The sequence below is a fragment of the Rhinichthys klamathensis genome, unplaced genomic scaffold (assembly GCF_029890125.1).
Source record: "Rhinichthys klamathensis goyatoka isolate OS25496 unplaced genomic scaffold, OSU_Roscu_1.1 h1tg000687l_1, whole genome shotgun sequence".
Classification (NCBI taxonomy): domain Eukaryota; kingdom Metazoa; phylum Chordata; class Actinopteri; order Cypriniformes; family Leuciscidae; genus Rhinichthys; species Rhinichthys klamathensis.
Genome location: NW_026607115.1, coordinates 657,403 through 677,271, shown reverse-complemented (window position 1 = coordinate 677,271; position 19,869 = coordinate 657,403). Strand labels below are relative to the sequence as shown.

At 40.6% G+C, this 19,869-nt stretch overlaps 1 protein-coding gene across 1 annotated transcript in view; it reads right to left on the bottom strand.

Annotated features, from left to right (window-relative positions):
• abcb7 (ATP-binding cassette, sub-family B (MDR/TAP), member 7) overlaps positions 1-19,869 on the bottom strand; it is a 77,759-nt gene that overhangs the window by 27,673 nt on the left and 30,217 nt on the right. The window contains exons 6-9 of the mRNA XM_056241991.1: positions 17,348-17,616; positions 13,451-13,539; positions 13,265-13,352; positions 831-1,005 (exon numbers count right to left, since the gene is read on the bottom strand). Of these exons, the coding sequence (XP_056097966.1) occupies positions 831-1,005; positions 13,265-13,352; positions 13,451-13,539; positions 17,348-17,616 (621 nt within the window). The remainder of the gene's footprint in view (positions 1-830; positions 1,006-13,264; positions 13,353-13,450; positions 13,540-17,347; positions 17,617-19,869) is intronic.

Here is a 19,869-nt window from a genome sequence, read left to right as displayed (position 1 = left end):
AAGGTTGGACTCGATATAAGTGTTCCTTACAACTTAGCAAAGATCCAGTGATCCGTGGATATTGACATGCATCCAGGAATCATGTTTCATGTGCCTGATTTAGACAACGGGGAAATGCATAAAACAAATTTGCCTGTGAATGCTTTATATAAATACAATATAGGAAGGTCTAAATCCAAGTGATCACTTATATCAATGTTATATATATATATATATATATATGTATATCGTCATATCATCCAGCCCCAAAACTTGTATATTGTTTTGTCAGTGTTTATTTTTAAAAACATCCAATTATGCAGAATATACGACGGTAAGTGTTTAATTGATGAGTTGTCAATACAATATATAACAATACTATATAAGGTATGATTTTACCCCAAAATCAACATATTTGACAAAATTATAACTGCAAATCCACGTTTCGCTGGCTGTATCCAAAAATGAATTGCTTCTCTGTTCTGTAGCTTTCGGCAGTCTGTAAAAATATTCCTCAGATTTATTTTCAGATCTATTTGTACAGTCAAACTCAAAGCTCTTTCCCATTTTAGATTGTGTGTTTTTCGCAGCATTCACACCGAGAACAAATGCTGCCACTCAGTCTTTTTGCCACTCGCTGGCCGTGACGTCACACGCATACCCTCTATTTGTTGGGTTGGGAACATTCAGCTCTGATTTTATCATCGTGCAACTGCATGTTGATGAAGCACTACAAAAAAAAAAACCTACAAGGGTCTAGAAGTTGAACCCATTAAGGTAAAAGACTTCAGTACAGCCCTAAAGCTATTTTGTGTATCTAGTGATAAAAATGTGACATCACTGATTTTCACCTGCCATTATGCCTTTGCTTGCCAGCACCATAATCGCGGTGAGGCCGACGGTGAAGATGGCGCTCTGACCGAAGTTGAGCAGGGCCAGAGTAGTGGTCGTCTTCAGAGAGGACGACTCGTACACCTTCAGAAAACCATCATACCGCTCAGACTCATACTTCTCATTGTTGAAATACTGAAAGAGAGAAACAGAAAAAGACCTTGGGAAAAGAGCACAACAGAACGGCTACTAAAGAAAGGTCATGACAATGACCCATTTGACCACAATGAGTCAAATAAAAGACATTCTGTAAGAGCAAATCCGTCACTTTGAATTTTACTTGATGTCTTTACTGACTGGAATCACATACAATGAATACAAAGCCTATTTGAAGACTAAAAATTTGATTGGTTAATGTTTTTTTTTTTTTTAATTAATTTTCATAATTTCATAATGTATTTTGTTAAGTCAGAGTATGTTGTACATGTGTGCTGATGAGAGATATGGGATGAGTTATATATTTTGTAGAGACGCACCGATTACAATTTTCTAGGCCGATTCCGAATCCCGATTTTCATTGAGTTTGACCTCTTATATCCGATTTTAGTCGATTCCGATTTCATTATTTCTAACAACTTTTTTTATTTTCAATAACACAAATATAAATTTTCTATATATATATATTTTTTTTTTTATAAAACACCATATACTTTTACCCAAACTGGATAATAAAAACAAGTTTAAATGGGTACTTTTTCTATAAATATTTTCTATAAGAGGCTTCATTTTCATTTCAGACATAGCCTACTCCAGTTCTTGTTAAAACACACTAGACATGCTTATTCTGTGCATTTTGGGCACTTTTTGTGTGAAATCATATTTATTTTGTCCATCAAAAGTGTGCTTTCACTTTAATTGAGCGTGAGCTGCGCAGCAAAAACCGCTTCACTGCTGCTCACGCTCGGCTCCTGCTCCCGGTGTGAATCCCGGAGAAACCCAGAGAAACCATTACATCTGGCATGATGGGGTGAGAGGACAGAGAAATGTGTAATGAAGACCACCTCACCTTATTCTTCTATGCCTCTTTCTCTCTGTCTGATTCATGTATATTAAATAATAAATAGAAATCTCTTGGCAAAAATATCTGGTGTAGCTTCCGTGATTCAACAATAATGGGGAAAAGCATGATTTTCAAATCTACATTACAAAAAAAGATGCAGTGGTGACATCAAATGGTAATAACCATGGCATTTTGGCATTTATCATGCTAATATAGTATTATAACCGTAGTATATGATTATATTAATATACTATGACATTTTCATGCCAAGGTACTACAAGAAACATAATCATTTTTATCCAACAAAACCAATAAATAAATCAAATAAACACCCTTTTAAAATGTGTCTGTCATCTTCTAAGCAGTTCTCATGCCTCTGGGATGTGAAATCAAGCGTGTAACAGCACACATGCCACATGCTGCTGATGCCTCAATCACATATCCAGATGTCATTAAAGCTACCATTGCATCTCTCCAAATATCAGCAGCTGAGTAAACCACAGGCTAATGCCTTCACAGGCTCAAAGATGAGGCGGAGTGGCTCAAACACCTGACTCTTCAGCAGTGAGAGTGACGGGAGTGAAGACAGATGCACAGAGAGTGTGTGGCTCTGAAATACAAGTGCGCCACAATTAATTAGCTCTGAAATGTGGCAAACAGAGGTGTGGCGATAAACAGCAACTGTTGTTTATGAGGAGGACAGAGACAGGATTATGAAGAGCACCAGAGCAACCAAGATAAAAAATAAACTGAGCACTGCTTTTCTCCGCCAACACATTAATATATGGCCATACATTTGGCCTAACGATAAAGCTTATAGAGGTCGACCGATTTATCGATTGCTGGAAGGTTTTTCCAGGCTGTGTCCATCACTGGAGCGGCTGAGGCTATGTTTACACGGAAACGATCTGAAGAGAAAACGCAAAAGTGGCGTTGCGTTATCACTTTTTATTCTGCGTTTAGACGAGCGTTATGGTTGGGAAATCCGCGTGCATACGGTGACGCAAAAGTGTGTGAAATTCGATGTAGTATGCACTCCAGGCGGCTAGGTGGCAATGTGAAGCACTGCCACACAACAACACCAATATCTTAGAATATTTTGTACAACTGCTGAAAAGACTCTTGTATGTTTTTCAGAGCTGCTAGGGCAACTTGAAGGTCCGACGTATGGAAATAATCTGACATGTTGGTTGTTATTTTCCTGTAATGGCGCATGCATGTGACGTAAACGCGTACGCGACGAGAGCCACCGTGAGCAGATTTGCGTTTTTACCGTTTAGACGGGAACGGAGCGTTTTTAAGATTTCCACTCTGGAGGGTGGTTTCACTTTTTTGCGTTTTTAAGCCCCCAAAACGCTGTTGCCGTGTAAACGAAAGCCACATCCGATAAAATATTTTTACGTTTTCACCCGGAATCGTTCTCGTGTAAACGGGGCCTCAGACGGGTGCGCTGTCATCATACAGTAAGACAGTGGTTCCCAAGCCTGTCCTGAAGGACCCCCAACACTGCACGTTTTCTTTGTCTCCCTAATCAAACACACTGAGCTGATGAGTTGAATCAGGTGTGTTTGATTAGGGAGACAAAGAAAACGTGCAGTGTTGGGGGTCCTTCAGGACAGGTTTGGATACCACGGCAGTAAGAGAGCGGCCTCTAGAGGCGAAATAAAAACGATCACTGACGCCTCGTGGAGTTTGTTTTGAATATAGACTGTAAAAAAAGATGGACGACGCCCCTTCGCTCTCTTCCATTGGTCAGAAGTGAGGCCGCCAGTGTCCCGATATGGCGCTGACATCTTGAAACCTGAGTCTGTGCAGTAGCGATCTCGGGACCAGACCAGCGCAGTCGTGAGCAGGAAGTAAAGCCGTGAAATCAAGGCCCCGCCCCTCACTCTCGCTGAATCAATCGCAAGCACACGCTCCGGCACTTTTTTAAATTTAGATATTAAATTTAAAGCTCCAATCTCCTCAGTCCTCTGAAAATCCCGAAAAAAAGTCTGTTGGTGCTTTAGTGACGACATCGCTCCGAGAACCTGTCAATCACAGCTGTCAATCATGACGTCACCACCACCGCATCAAATAACTAACTAAAAACAAACTTATTTTAAAAACAAACACTTGAAATTACATCAGCGTGATAAAAACAACAGTAAATGACGATATTTGATGTGTAATTTAATTGTTTAGTTGGTCTCACGTGCCGTTGAATAACATGGGGAGGCGGGGTTTATGACCTATACTAGGACCGGCCACCGGGGGCGATCGAGACACTGGGTTTATGACCTATACTAGGACCGGCCACCGGGGGCCGATCGAGACACTGGGTTTATGACCTATACTAGGACCGGCCACCGGGGGCGATCGAGACACTGGGTTTATGACCTATACTAGGACCGGCCACCGGGGGCGATCGAGACTCTGGGTTTATGAGCTATACTAGGACCGGCCACCTGGGGGCGATCGAGACTCTGGGTTTATGAGCTATACTAGGACCGGCCACCGGGGGGCAATCGAGACTCTGGGCTTATGACCTATACTAGGACCGGCCACCGGGGGGCGATCGAGACACTGGGTTTATGACCTATACTAGGACCGGCCACCGGGCGGCGATCGAGACTCTGGGTTTATGAGCTATACTAGGACCGGCCACCGGGGGGGCGATCGAGACACTGGGTTTATGACCTATACTAGGACCGGCCACCGGGGGGCGATCGAGACTCTGGGTTTATGACCTATACTAGGACCGGCCACCGGGGGGCGATCGAGACTCTGGGTTTATGAGCTATACTGGGACTGGCCACCGGGGGGCGATCGAGACTCTGGGTTTATGACCTATACTAGGACCGGCCACCGGGGGGCGATCGAGACACTGGGTTTATGAGCTATACTGGGACTGGCCACCGGGGGGCGATCGAGACTCTGGGTTTATGACCTATACTAGGACCGGCCACCGGGGGGCGATCGAGACTCTGGGTTTATGACCTATACTAGGACCGGCCACCGGGGGGCGATCGAGACTCTGGGTTTATGACCTATACTAGGACCGGCCACCGGGGGGCGATCGAACACTGGGTTTATGACCTATACTAGGACTGGCCACCGGGGGGCGATCGAGACTGGGTTTATGACCTATACTAGGACCGGCCACCGGGGGGCGATCGAGACACTGGGTTTATGACCTATACTAGGACCGGCCACCGGGGGGCGATCGAGACTCTGGGTTTATGACCTATACTAGGACCGGCCACCGGGGGGCGATCGAGACTCTGGGTTTATGACCTATACTAGGACCAGCCACCGGGGGGCGATCGAGACTCTGGGTTTATGACCTATACTAGGACCGGCCACCGGGGGGCGATCGAGACACTGGGTTTATGACCTATACTAGGACCGGCCACCGGGGGGCAATCGAGACTCTGGGTTTATGACCTATACTAGGACCGGCCACCGGGGGGCGATCGAGACTCTGGGTTTATGACCTATACTAGGACCAGCCACCGGGGGGCGATCGAACACTGGGTTTATGACCTTCAGTTCAGATGCGGATTTAAAACAGACATGAAACCGTGTATACAGAACACCACAGTACATGCTTTCATATCATTATAAAGTAATTAATTTGTTGACTAGATGCTCCATTAGTAGAGAAAGAACAGCAGTACGTTTCCATCGAGGCTGAGAGGACGCTAACATTAGTACCTCAAGCAGTTAAAACAGTGGGACAACAATAAACGCAAGTCCAACCTACATATTTAATGTCACCATTGTTGCCATCTGTTTGCATTAGTTTACATTCAGCTGGTCATTTAAAGCTAATTGATAAGTTCAAGCAGCTGACAAACAAACAAATTGGAAATGCATCGGATTTCAGTTGTTTTTTTATCATCACTGTAATACATATTTTGATCAGATAATCATAAAGTGTTCTAAAATAGAAGCAAATAAAGTGTCAAAGTATACATACAATATACATGTGTCTATTTTCAATGCTATGGCCTTTGTGTATATCTTTAAGCATGACTGTTTGGATTTATATTAAATGGTAACACTTTATAATACGAGTCAAAAACAGACAAAGTAACTGTTAAAGTTGTCGAAAATGTAAATTACCGAATACTAACTTATTGAATGTTATATAATAGCAATATCACACAATTGTGCTTTTAGTCGGAATATTAGCACAGCATATGGTATATATTCAATAATAATAATAAAACAATCTCTCTACTGTGGTGTTAAGGAGATAGATGGTGCATCTTGTTAGCATTACGACGATAATCTCAGCGCTTTTATGAACACATAACGGACAGCTCTCCTGGACTGCCATGACATTCAGAACATTTCATTACAGCTCATCAAACTCAGCTAAGACTCCTGTGCCAATTATCAGAGCAAGCGAAAAGCAGGATTGTTTCACGAGTGTGGCTGCTTTAAAGACGTGCATAGTGCTGTCAGCAAGTGTGTTTCGAGAGAAACAGACAGATATAGGTGCTAGTGTAACGGATTGGGAGTGGGTGGAGATCTCATTATGCATGCACACTGGCTTAAAGTGACATTAAATCCACATGCACTGACACCAATGACAGAAAACAAAGCTTGGCACAAAATATAACTGCTCTTGAACACAAAACAGGCTGAGATGAAGGGCAGAAGATCTGAGGGTTGAGACAGAAACATAAGTATCTTATTTCCTAACAGCTGTTGCTCTATGTAAAGGTCTTGAAGTATTCCTGACAGCACATTTCACTGATTAGCACATGTCATATGACTGCACTGATTAACTCAAATCTGTCTAACTGAACAACAGTGCATGTGGAGACGGAAGTGATATTAATTTGCAGTACGATACAAAGCTAATAAATATAATAAGAGATATATAAAGTGATTTAGAGTGCTGTATTCTACAGTAGTGTGACTGTTATGTGCCAAAGCTGTTAACTTGTAAGACATCTTAATAAAAATAGAGCGTACATGCATGACAAGTGGCTACAGTAGTTATGCACACCAATAACAGTGATAACGACCAAAAATAGCTTGAAATATGAATACTCAAATAATGTTTTACTGGTTTACATGCAACCCAATAACCAGTTAATGAAACAAAAAAAAAAAAAAAACCTTATTCCCCAGGAACACATCAACAAATAATCATCTGAGAGTCTGACTCCTAGTGCTCCTTTTGTTTTCTGAGTTGTGATGTTAGACAATCCATTAAAAACTCCAAAATGTCAGCGCGAAACGTACTTATTACTCCACTCATTTTGTTTGGACTCAAATCTGCAGTAAGGATGCTTTTCAAAGTCAGACATGTGCACTTCAATACTTCAACAGAATGCAGTTTACTAGCAGAGCGAAATTGGGGTAATGAGCAAAAATCGAGCTGTGTTGTCAGTTATGACCTTACTCCGATAAAGGAAAGGGGATTAACACGTTTACATGACCACACACAGGTTGACAGCTTAAAGGGATACTCCACTTTTTTTGGAAATAGGCTCATTTTACAACTCCCCCAGAGTTAAACTGTTCAGTTTTACCGTTTTTGAATCCATTCAGCCGATCTCCGGTTCTGGCGGTACCATTTTAGCATAGCTTAGCATACATCACTGAAGTGGACAAGACCATTAGCATTTCTCAAAAAAAAAATGACCAAAGAGTTTCGATATTTTTCCTATTTAAAACTTGACTCTTCTGTAGTTACATCGTGCACTAAGACCGACGGAAAATGTAAAGTTGCGATTTTCTAGGCTGATATGGCTAGGAACTATACTCTCATTCCTGCGTAATAATCAAGAAACTTTACTGCCGTACCATGAGTGCAGCAGGCGTAATGATATGACACAGCGCCTGAAAATAGTTCCGTTGAAGGAAGGTGGCCTATTTTCAGGCGCTGTGTCTGAAACCTGTAAATATCGAAACTCTTTGGTCATTTTTTTTTTAGAAATGCTAATGGTCTTGTCCACTTCAGTGATGTATGCTAAGCTATGCTAAAAGTGGTTATCACTCCGCCCAAGTAGCAGTGTTTCGCCTTCAGAGAATATAGTTCCCAGTATTTATACGGTTAAAATATGTCTGTGTCTCATGTGACTTTGTTTTTTGTACACTCTGTGACTATACAAATCACAAAATGTAAATAGAAACATGTTTGCGTTATTTTGTCACTTATTTGGATTAGTATGCTAGCTGCAACCATTTACATCCAGTCTTTGTGCTAAGCTAGGCTAGCGGTGGGTGCGTCAAACAGACTAATAGCACGCACGGAGATGAAAAAGGTATGTATGGACTTTTCTAACTCTGGGGGATAAGGTGAATAGGCTAAAGTCCCAAAAAGTCGGAGTGTTCCTTTAAGGTTTTACCAGTTTGCATAATGTAAAGCAGTTGAAAACTACATAGCCATCATCAGGCTGCAGTGTTTAGCCATTTCAAAGATGAAAATTACTAAAAGAAATAAAAGGACGATAAGTATCGTTCTTGCAGTCTGTCTGTTTAAATTTGCATTTGTGGAGCGATCTGAATCTGTGGTTTGTCTCATATATATATATATATATATATATATACAGTGATGTAGTGGTGCCTGGAGAAGTGGGTATACTCTTCATTTATGCCCCCAATATTTTTTTAAGCCTCCCAGCAAAGGATGAACGCTCTTTGTTATAAACAGTGACATGTAAGACTAGTCTTGCATTAGTATAGAATATGCAAGACTGTAGAATATAGAATATAATGCTACTTGCATTTTATCTCGCACTGTATGATCGTTAACTGAAGTGAAGCGTCGCGTTGGGATTAGCGTTCGGCTCGCGCTTCTGTGAACAAAAATCCTGCATGCTTTGATTGGTCTCAAACATTTTGACAAGAGCTATGTCTCCATCCACACGTTTTTATCCGCATTAAGTGATATCGAATGAAAAATGCCTTATGGAAACGGTAAAATTCGATTGAATTTCATGAATATCGACTCAAATGAAATATGATCGGTCTCATCGGATTTTATCTTGATCGATATACGGCTTATGCGATAAACGCAGATGGAAACGTTATTATGGTGCGATCCATTTTGCCTAGAAAAACTTTGTTCGCAAATGTTGGTTGAATGTTGTGCAATTCGGTGAGAAAATGAATGGAAACACCTTAAAGGGGTCATATAATGGTACATGCACTTTTACAAGTTGATTGTACTGAAATGTGTGTTGGCAGTGTCTGTACACAACCATCATATAATGATAAAAATCCATCCAGTGTTTTTGTTTTAATCTCCTTATATGTTTTCCCCTGCCTCAAATCAAGCTGTTCGAGCCTGTGACGTCACAGGCTCGGAAGCCCCTCCCACGATTGTTGAATGACAGCCGCGTTTCAACACAGACCCGCCCTCGCTCGTGAGCGAGCTGTCAATCATAGTCCGCGCGGACCGGCGTGGTCATTGTTGATATGCTGGAGCACTGTCTATGAGCAGAATGGTGTCTAAGCGATTGTGGTGTTCTGTTCTTGGGTGTAATAATGAACACAGCAGTCATTTTAATGTTCCTAAATCCGAACCGCTGAAGACGCAGTGGCTGAGTTTGTTTTCGAAGGGAATATTCCCCACGAGCCACGTCAATGCTTTCATGTTTGCGCGAGTCATTTCACACACCATACTGCTTTATAAACGAGGAGGGTCAGTATAAAGCTGGTTTTGCTAAGAAGCTGCTCCTGGACCGGTACCAACTATTCGTGTTCCTGCTGAACCTCCAAAATAACTGAAGTGCATAACCCCACGTCTATAATGAACAACGCGTTATGGTTATTGTGTTACAAACGGTGTACACAGAACAGAGAGGCGGGGTGAGCAAAGCTCATTATCATTTAAAGTCATATGCACTGAAACGGCGTGCTGAAAACAGAGCTGTTTTTGACCAGGTAAAATAAGTGTTAACGTGTCTCAAATCAATTCGATATACCAATTTGATCGCAAAACAGCATGTGACGTCATTACGCACAGGGTTTTATCCGCTTTAAAGCCGTTTGATGGAAACACAGTTTCACCAGCTTTATTCGCATGAGGTATTTTACCGAGCTTCAGATAATTCGATTGACAAGTGGGTGGAAACATGGCTAAAGACGAGCGGGTGTTTGAGTGCTGAAGCAGATCAGATGAGAAGGTCAGTTATCGTCGCGATGGGAGAATCATTGCAGCAACAAATTAGAGTTAATATTAGGGGTACGAACATGACTGGGTGTTTTTTATTCACGAGATTGGATTAGCAACTAAATGATGCGCATCAGAGGGGATTTAGAAGTGGGTATACGCAATGCTGACTGAAAAAGAAGTGGGTATACGCCGTATACCTGCACTACACCACTGTATATATATATATATATTAGGGGTGGAACGGTAAATGTATTCGTATTGAACTGAAATGGTACGGGCGTCACGGTACGGTGCACGAATTTACACGGAGAATACACGGTATAAAAATAAAAAAACTCGCATGCAAATTAATTAATGCGGAACTACTGTTAGATACGCGGGTTCTTTAGGGACACATAATCTGTACCATCGGCTAGCTCTGAACGCGCGTTCACTTCAAACGTTGGCTTTATACGCGGGTCCTATTCGCTTTGGACTAGCGTCGAACTAGACACGAATTTGACGCTCTATTCGCGTTTGGTGTGACCGCATAATGAACAGGCTGCGATGTCAAGATTGCAATGCTGGAGTGTTTGTGTGTGTGTGTGTGAGTGTGAGTGTGAGTGTGAGTGTGAGTGTGAGTGTGAGTGTGAGTGTGAGTGTGTGTGTGTGTGTGTGTGTGTGTGTGTGTGTGTGTGTGTGTGTGTGTGTGCGCACGCGCGAGAGAGAGAGAGAGGGGCGCGGCCGCGATCGAACAGTGGAAACATAAAAAACATACTCTGTCATTTTGTTCATACAGATCATTAAACCTGCAAAGTGTTTACTTATATTTCTGTACACTCACACAACATTGTGCTTTTGTCACACTGTAAACTCTTGTCAAACTGTAACCTACAACTGTCACCCAACCAAAATCACACACACTGTTTTAAAAGCAAAACATTTATCCAACTCCATTTCAAAACAGTCTGTGGGTCCCATCATCTTTTGGACATTCGTCATATTGCATTGGTTTTCATTTCTTGTCCTCGGAGCACTAATCTTACACACTCTACATTGATTAAAAAAGAAAATCGAATGTGTTTTTAATGGTAGTATTATTTTAAACAGAAATCAATTATTTATAATTCAGATGAGAATAATGTTACATTGTTAATTAATAATGTTAAATAAAATTAAGGAAAACAAATATATTGATCTGAAATATAGCAAATTAATTTTAAATTAATTCAGGTACAATTACCAAACATATCGCAAGGTCTTTTTTGTCTTTTTATTAATTTAATTAATAAACTAATTATATAAAACCATTGTCAGTGCACTTCAAATAAACTGGTTCTATGCCTTTATTTTTGCTTTTCCCTCCATTGTACCGAAATCGTACCGAACCGTGATGTCTGAAACGAGGTATGAACCGAACCGTGACTTCTGTGTACCGTTCCACCCCTAATATATATATATACAGGTCCTTCTCAAAAAATTAGCATATTGTGATAAAGTTCATTATTTTCCATAATGTAATGATAAAAATTAAACTTTCATATATTTTAGATCCATTGCACACCAACTGAAATATTTCAGGTCTTTTATTGTTTTAATACTGATGATTTTGGCATACAGCTCATGAAAACCCAAAATTCCTGTCTCAAAAAATTAGCATATCATGAAAAGGGTCTCTAAACGAGCTGTTAACCTAATCATCTGAATCAACTTATTAACTCTAAACACCTGCAAAAGATTCCTGAGGCTTTTAAAAACTCCCAGCCTGTTTCATTACTCAAAACCGCAATCATGGGTAAGACTGCCGACCTGACTGCTGTCCAGAAGGCCATCATTGACACCCTCAAGCAAGAGGGTAAGACAGAAAGAAATTTCTGAACAAATAGGCTGTTCCCAGAGTGCTGTATCAAGGCACCTCAGTGGGAAGTCTGTGGGAAGGAAAAAGTGTGGCAAAAAACGCTGCACAACGAGAAGAGGTGACCGGACCCTGAGGAAGATTGTGGAGAAGGACCGATTCCAGAGCTTGGGGGACCTGCGGAAGCAGTGGACTGAGTCTGGAGTAGAAACATCCAGAGCCACCGTGCACAGGCGTGTGCAGGAAATGGGCTACAGGTGCCGCATTCCCCAGGTCAAGCCCCTTTTGAACCAGAAACAGCGGCAGAAGCGCCTGACCTGGGCTACAGAGAAGCAGCACTGGACTGTTGCTCAGTTTTGCATGTCATTCGGAAATCAAGGTGCCAGAGTCTGGAGGAAGACTGGGGAGAAGGAAATGCCAAAATGCCTGAAGTCCAGTGTCAAGTACCCACAGTCAGTGATGGTCTGGGGTGCCATGTCAGCTGCTGGTGTTGGTGCACTGTGTTTTATCAAGGGCAGGGTCAATGCAGCTAGCTATCAGGAGATTTGAGCACTTCATGCTTCCATCTGCTGAAAAGCTTTATGGAGATGAAGATTTCATTTTTCAGCACGACCTGGCACCTGCTCACAGTGCCAAAACCACTGGTAAATGGTTTACTGACCATGGAATTACTGTGCTCAATTGGCCTGCCAGCTCTCCTGACCTGAACCCCATAGAGAATCTGTGGGATATTGTGAAGAGAAAGTAGAGAGACGCAAGACCCAACACTCTGGATGAGCTTGCCTCCATGCAACGCCGCATTGAAGCAGTCATTTCTGCAAACGGATTCCCGACCAAGTATTGACTATTGAGTGCATAACTGAACATAATTATTTGAAGGTTAACTTTTTTTTTTTGTATTAAAAACACTTTTATTGGTCGGATGAAATATGCTAATTTTTTGAGACAGGAATTTTGGGTTTTCATGAGCTGTATGCCAAAATCATCAGTATTAAAACAATAAAAGACCTGAAATATTTCAGTTGGTGTGCAATGAATCTAAAATATATGAAAGTTTAATTTTTATCATTACATTATGGAAAATAATGAACTTTATCACAATATGCTAATTTGTACTACTCAAACTCAAATTCTCACTCAGATTAGGGCTGCACGATAATGGTTAAACTGATAATCATGATTATTTTGCTGATAATCGTGATTAATCACAAAACTGACTGGAGCAGCTCCAGTGGAGAGACTTACTAAATATGAAACCTTTGAAAGACACAAACGGCTCAAGCAACCGAAACCACACATGAAAACCCACAACACTTGTGTATGTGCCTCTCTAACACTGTATGACATGGCAGGACTAAAAGCAAACATGGCTAGAAGCAAAAAAACTCCGGCATGTCACAAATGTTGCAGTGACAATGCAGATCATGATGTGACCCACCTTAACAGTCTCGTAATTGAGGAGAGAGTCGATTGCAGCATTTCCAGCCTCATTATCAGCCTTATTCATCTCGATCCTGAACTGCGTCCTGATCAAAGACAGACGGGTGATTAGTACAACAGTCGACAAAATCCAGTGTGTTAATGTCACAAACAACGGCGGCTATTTGACAGACACATACAGTACCTCCATTGTGTGAAAGCGACTGTGAATGCGCTGTACGCTGAGAGGGTCCCGAGAGTGACCAGAGCAAACTGACCCCCGCATTTATAATACTGCAAAGAAACAGCAAAACAGCGGTGGGTTACTGAAAGAGCAACACGTGTTTATATGCATGAGTCTCTACAGAGCAGCTACATTCATCTTTATAATCTGCTCTTGTTTCCATTCCACCATCTAATGGAGTTACACATGGAGATGCGCTGTTAGAGCTGCTGTTTCTGGCATCACTGAAGTATTTGAGCTTGTTCTCGACTGCACTGTGATTGGTCAATCTACATTCTAGGGTGTGGCTTAGCCAAAGGCGAATTGCAGGAACTTGCAAAAACTGCGGTTTGATGAAAAAGAGAAAAATAAAAGTGATTCCCCCAACACCCTGTTCTCACTAGGCTACTACCTTAATGTTAAGAGTCATTTCTTATTACTTCCTATGATAAGCAAGCATCACTACATCACAGAAAGTGCTGGGAATATTTCAGTTCTCATCTTGTTTTATTTCAGACCTTAACCCTCTAGGCGCCACAGTCGAGTTTACTCGACAAGATGAGGCACTGAATAAAACGGCCGATTTTGTCAAATTGGGTGTCAAATTTCGTTCGACCTCCCCTCCACTGGATGGCAGACATGTCATACTTCATCCACGAATCAAAAAAACGTCATACACGTATACGTATACAAAATGTTCGAGTTAGAGCGCATTGAATCAGTGAGATCAAAAGCGGAGCTAGTGTGCGAGTGAGCCATGTTATCAGATCCTCTCCGCAATCGCGGCGACAGTATCGTGGTGGAGACTTTGTCTAATGCCACTGGGTATGTTAGACGAGGTCGAAGTATTCATAGGACAGTTAGGAGACAACGTGGAGGCAGGGTGGGGAGTCGCAATGACAGCAGTCCGAGCTGTGCACACTCGAGGCAGATCTGGCCGCGCTGCTCGTATCATCTCACTCATGATCTGTGCGAGTGAGCGTTTGAACTAAACAGGTCTTGTCTACTTGTGTTTGTATGTCATATAAATAATATATATGTGCCCCATACATGGAATCAGAGTGTCTACTGTATTTAGTAAATGGAAAATCTCTACAGCAAAAGGCAACCACTACATGCATTCGGTTTGTTTCTACCATTTATTAGTATTGTGCAATATAGCATACAGAAGGTGATGGACATTTTGGGGGGAAAGAAGTGCTGCATTTTATCATTAAAACATGTGACTTTTCATGAAAATTCTATAATCCAAGATTGCCGCCACCATATGACGTCATAATATGCAAATTAGATGGAAAAATGTAATCCCTACAGAAACTTTGGGTGATCCTTAATATTTCTCTAATTTACAGAAAGTCTCTATCTTTTATCACTTTTAAGATATAGCCTTTTGAAATTAAGATGTCAAAATCGAACGTTTTAGGAAAAAACCTCTGGCGCCTAAAGGGTTAATAAACAGATCAAACTTACAAAACATTGATGAGTCAAACAAGTTCTGTAGCTTTACAAAAGGAATATGCTACAACTTCTGTAAAAATAAAATAAAAAAATAAATAAATAAAGTGTGCTCCTGTTTTACAGCTTTTCGATGATGTTCACGTCGCGTAATTACGTCACTTCATAACGTTCCCATGGCAACGGGGAAATGGCTGCTCTCGTGTGAAGCAAACGCAACATTTTTCAACTTTCTGCTAAGATATAGGTGACTTTTTTGAAACGAAAATGCGAGGATTATGAAATCATACAAGCCCTGCATATTTTGCACGGAAATCGGCAATTTATGCGTATTTGAAAAAATGCGGGCCCTGCATAAATATGCGGACTTTGGCTGATAATGCACTAAATCATGCGATCGCATAATCCCATTTTTCTGACTATACAAGATTATCAAGGACCTGGCGTTAATACCTCCAGTGACCGTATTTCAATGACTTCATGCTGTACACGACTTTGGATGTGTGCGCTTCACACGATCTGTGTCACATGACGTTAAGAACACTGAAGATGTCCGTTAAAATCTTGTACATGTCTCCGCATGTGCTCCTCTGGTTCTCAAATGATCTTTTCATTGAAGGGGAAGATTATCAGTGAATAAATAACTTACATTTCATTCTATTCCTGACACAAAGCTATCATGTAACTTCAGGAGGTTAGAAAAGCAGAGCGGGACCTCCGGGTTAAAGATGCGTTATACTCAAGAGTGTCACACTACTAATGAAGTCTCATATCAGCCTGGGGAACAAAGAATGCTTTTTATTCTAGATATTCACTGTGGTTTAATGTATACATGGTCTGGTGAATGTCAACAAAAACAGTCATTTCCAGTACTAATTTAGTACAGGAATATCCACTGAAAATAAAGAATAGCGCATATCATCATAAAAACGGTATTTGACTATATCTATAGTTGTAGTGTCCTAGTTAACAAGCTCAAAGTGTTTTATGTCACATACAGTGAAATGCTTGTCCTGCTGATTATCTCCAACAACTACTCAGTTTTAAAGACTCCAAGCTTTATAGACTAAACTGCAACAACTGAAGGAAAACTAAATGTATAAAGCAGATTCGTCTCAGTATATTTTTTGGTAAACCGTAATCAAGCGGTTGTAAAATGCTGACCACGCATTAACTGGATATTTTGTAAATGTTGCTTATTGCAATTTCAGCTATCGGCCGCTCACATAACGCACAAACACTGAATTGATTCCTCTGTCATGTATTCTTGCGTTTGAACGGACAAATAGACACAAAATTGCCAAAATATCCTTGTAAACAGTCTCATTATGTATAATATTAATATTCCTGCTGCCATCAGTGTCATTAATGTTAATCAAGAAATTGGAAAATCACTCCCTGATCTTGACTGAATAACTACTGTAACTTTAATAAGGATTAATCTACATTTTATTTATAAAAAGGAAACTATGCAGGGTTATTTTACATTTGATTTCAATTCCTGAACCAGTTGTATTTAGTTGTGCTGTTGCTAATTTGCTTATTTGTTGTTAGTGTATTACTGACTGTACACTTGTCTTTTTGAGTTAGTCTAGTTTTAGTTAATTGTTCTTTACGCTGCCGTTTTTTGTTCGTGGTATTCAGCTGACACAGAATGTTTTGCAAAAAGACAGAATACATGTTTGACTTTTTTTTTTTTTACCATATTGTAATTGAAACTGGGAATTAATAAGAATCAGAATTCAAACATTACCCAAACCTAGGTAGACAAGTCCCTTTTAGTCATGCGTCAATTATATCGGCCCTCAAAAACAGTTTTGGTCAGAAATGAAATATATCCGGCTGAATATTTTCATCTGCTAAAAATACGGTGCATATAGTATAATCAACAGCAGCAATGAATGCACTTTTTGAACATTGTTTTCTTTTATCCTATTAAAGTTGTATTATGAAAGCAACAAGCCATTTTACCCAAGTTAAAGGGGAGTTTTGGTGCGCTTGATTTTGTGTCCAAGACTCCAAGAACAGACATGATTCAGTGGTAAAATTGTGGCTTTACAGGTGAAACTCGGAAAATTTGAATATCGTGCAAAAGTTCATTTATTTCAGTATTTCAACTTAAAAGGTGAAACTAATATATTATATAGACTCATTACATGCAAAGTGAGATATTTCAAGCCTTTATTTGTTATCATTTTGATGATTATGACTTACAGCTTATAAAAACCTTTTCACTGAATGTGGGGTTTTCATATCTGTAAGCCGTAATCATCACAATTAAAACGAATAAAGGCTTGAAATATCTCACTTTGCATGTAATTAGTCTATATAATATATTAGTTTCACCTTTTAAGTTGAATTACTGAAATAAATGAACTGATTTTTCGAGTTTCACCTGTATATGAGGATTTCATTAGGACTTACCAAAATGCTGCTGACTAGTATCATTTCAAAGAGCGTAGGCCCCAGGTTAAAGACCAGAGCACTGAGCACGAAGCTAATTCCTCGCGTGCCGCGGTCAATAGCTTTGGACAGCGCTCCTGTCTGCCTGCTCAGGTGGAAGCCCAGATCCAGGTTATGGAGATGGAGAAAGACGTTCTTGGCTATCCTCCTGATGGAGCTCTGAGCCACTTTCCCAAACACTGCGTTCCTCAGCTCATTGAAGAGAGCCGCTCCGGCACGGGAAACACCGTCTGAGAACACACACACACTCAATGAAGTACAGCCAACAGAATAAAAACGTAAAAGTACAGAAAAGAAAAACAGCATGAAGTGTGTGCCAGTTCATTTATGTAGTTGCTGGATAAACAGAGGGAGTCACTGCGACTGGCAGAGACGACTGCCTCTAATGAATGCTAATATATTGGAGGCAGTCGTGGCACTCTTAAGCCTGTTAATGACAAATATGGAGAGCCTAACATTGCATGTATGCATGTTAACAAGCTTCAGGGAATATATTCACAGTCATGGACTACAGTGGACTTCTTCACTCAAGAGCCTCATTAAACCAGCCAACATCCCATCACATATGGGTGCAGTTTAAACTCTTCTTGACCCAGAAGTATATCTGACTCACTGTAGAGTAGGGCTGTGCAATATGAAAAAAAAAGATGTTTTTTGCTCCATATTGCAATTATAATTTTATATCACGATTTTGAAACAATATTTCTCAGGACCCGCGTCTCGTGTTTTTTAACTGAAAATACGTGTTCTGGGTGAATGACCCACTCTGTTTTACCAGAGTACATAATCTCTCCTGTATCATAAATATTCCCAAACCACGGATGTAGATTTTTTTTTGGCATCAAGTCCTTATCCTGGCCTGAATGCCTTCCCTGTTTCTGTGCTTTCTTCCATGTTGAACCCGCTCTGTTCTGTTCTCTACGGTTTAGAAATAAAGCATGGTCACATCATGATTTCATTACCATTTCGATTAATCACATGGCCTACTGTAAAGCAGCTTTCCAACATTTTTTTTTTTTTTTTTTTTTTTTTACATTTGTTTATTGATTTTTTCAGTGACATATCAAAATCAAGAGGTAACAATTCGGGAATCAAAACAGTGTCAAGTACAACTAACAAAACAATTATAAAAATAAATAAAAGAAAAAAGAAAAAAAGAAAAAACAAAACAACAAAAAAAAACCACAAGAACACAAAATGGTCACCTACTGCTAAATAAAAGCCCAATATGTTCGCTTACAGAGAGATAAATAAAAAACATCCCAGCATGCTACTAACTCACACAAGACTCACAATTAGAAGGCCATCAGGGTGGCTACTCTGGGATAGCCGTAAAATTCAATCCCTCAACATATGTAAAAAATGGACCCCAAGTTTTATTGAACTTTGCATGAGAACCATGTATCAAGCACCTAACTTTCTCCAACTTCACGAACTGAAGGATGTCCCTGATCCAAGACGAGTGAGAAGGCGGCGAGGGAGACTTCCACCTCAATAAAATTAAACGTCTAGCCAATAAGGAGATAAAGGCTACAAAGTCAGCTTTATATTTAGGCAGCTGCAAAGGAGGAGGTAAAACCCCAAACAAGGCGGTACATGCTGTTGGATCAAATTGAACCCCTGAGCTTTCCAACATTAACACAGTATAGAAACTAAGTGCCTGATATCATTTCAAACTAAATTAAGGAACGAACCAAGTTCATTTGGAGTTGTGATGATGGTTCAAATCAGCTCCTCATTGCAAACTTTCCGAAAAACTTTGCACTGGGATTTAAACACCTCTGAAGTGATTGCGTAATAGGCAGTGGTGCTGTAGTGACATGGGAGGAGGGCATACTGTAAACTTACCTCACCTGTATAGTATGTTTAACCACTCATTTTAAGGTATTTAAGGCCCTGTTTACACCTGGTATTAATATGCATTTTGGTCGATCGGATCACAAGTAGACAAGGGAGACAAATTCACTGTCCTGATTTCTCCAAGGGGAGGGTCTATGGGCACGTAAAAATGTATGTTTTTTCAGATCTTTCGATCTAATGGACGAAATAAGCTCACGCAACCTGAGACAAAGGAAAAGCACATGGAGAAGTGCGGTTTTCGTTTATGCTTTGTTAGCCGTAAGACCACGACGAACACGCGTGTTAGAAAGGTCAGTTGGCTGTTTGAACGCATTTGACCACATGAGTGTTTACACTACGAAAGCAATCCGGTCGTTTTCGACTACCTCTGGAAGTGGTGGACAAGCTCAAAATGTTTTAGACCTCATTTTCACCTGTATTTAGAGTCGTCCACTTGTGACCCGATCGACCAAAACTCATCTTAATACCAGGTGGAAACGGCCTTTGTTAAGCTGTTGGCTGTTAAAGGTGCTGTATGTCATTTTTTTTTACTGTACTAAAGTATAAAATGCTATTATAGCAAGAGGCGCAAGCAAACAGCAGGCAGAGGATTCTGCTTGGACCAAAAGCCTTTCGGAAATGGC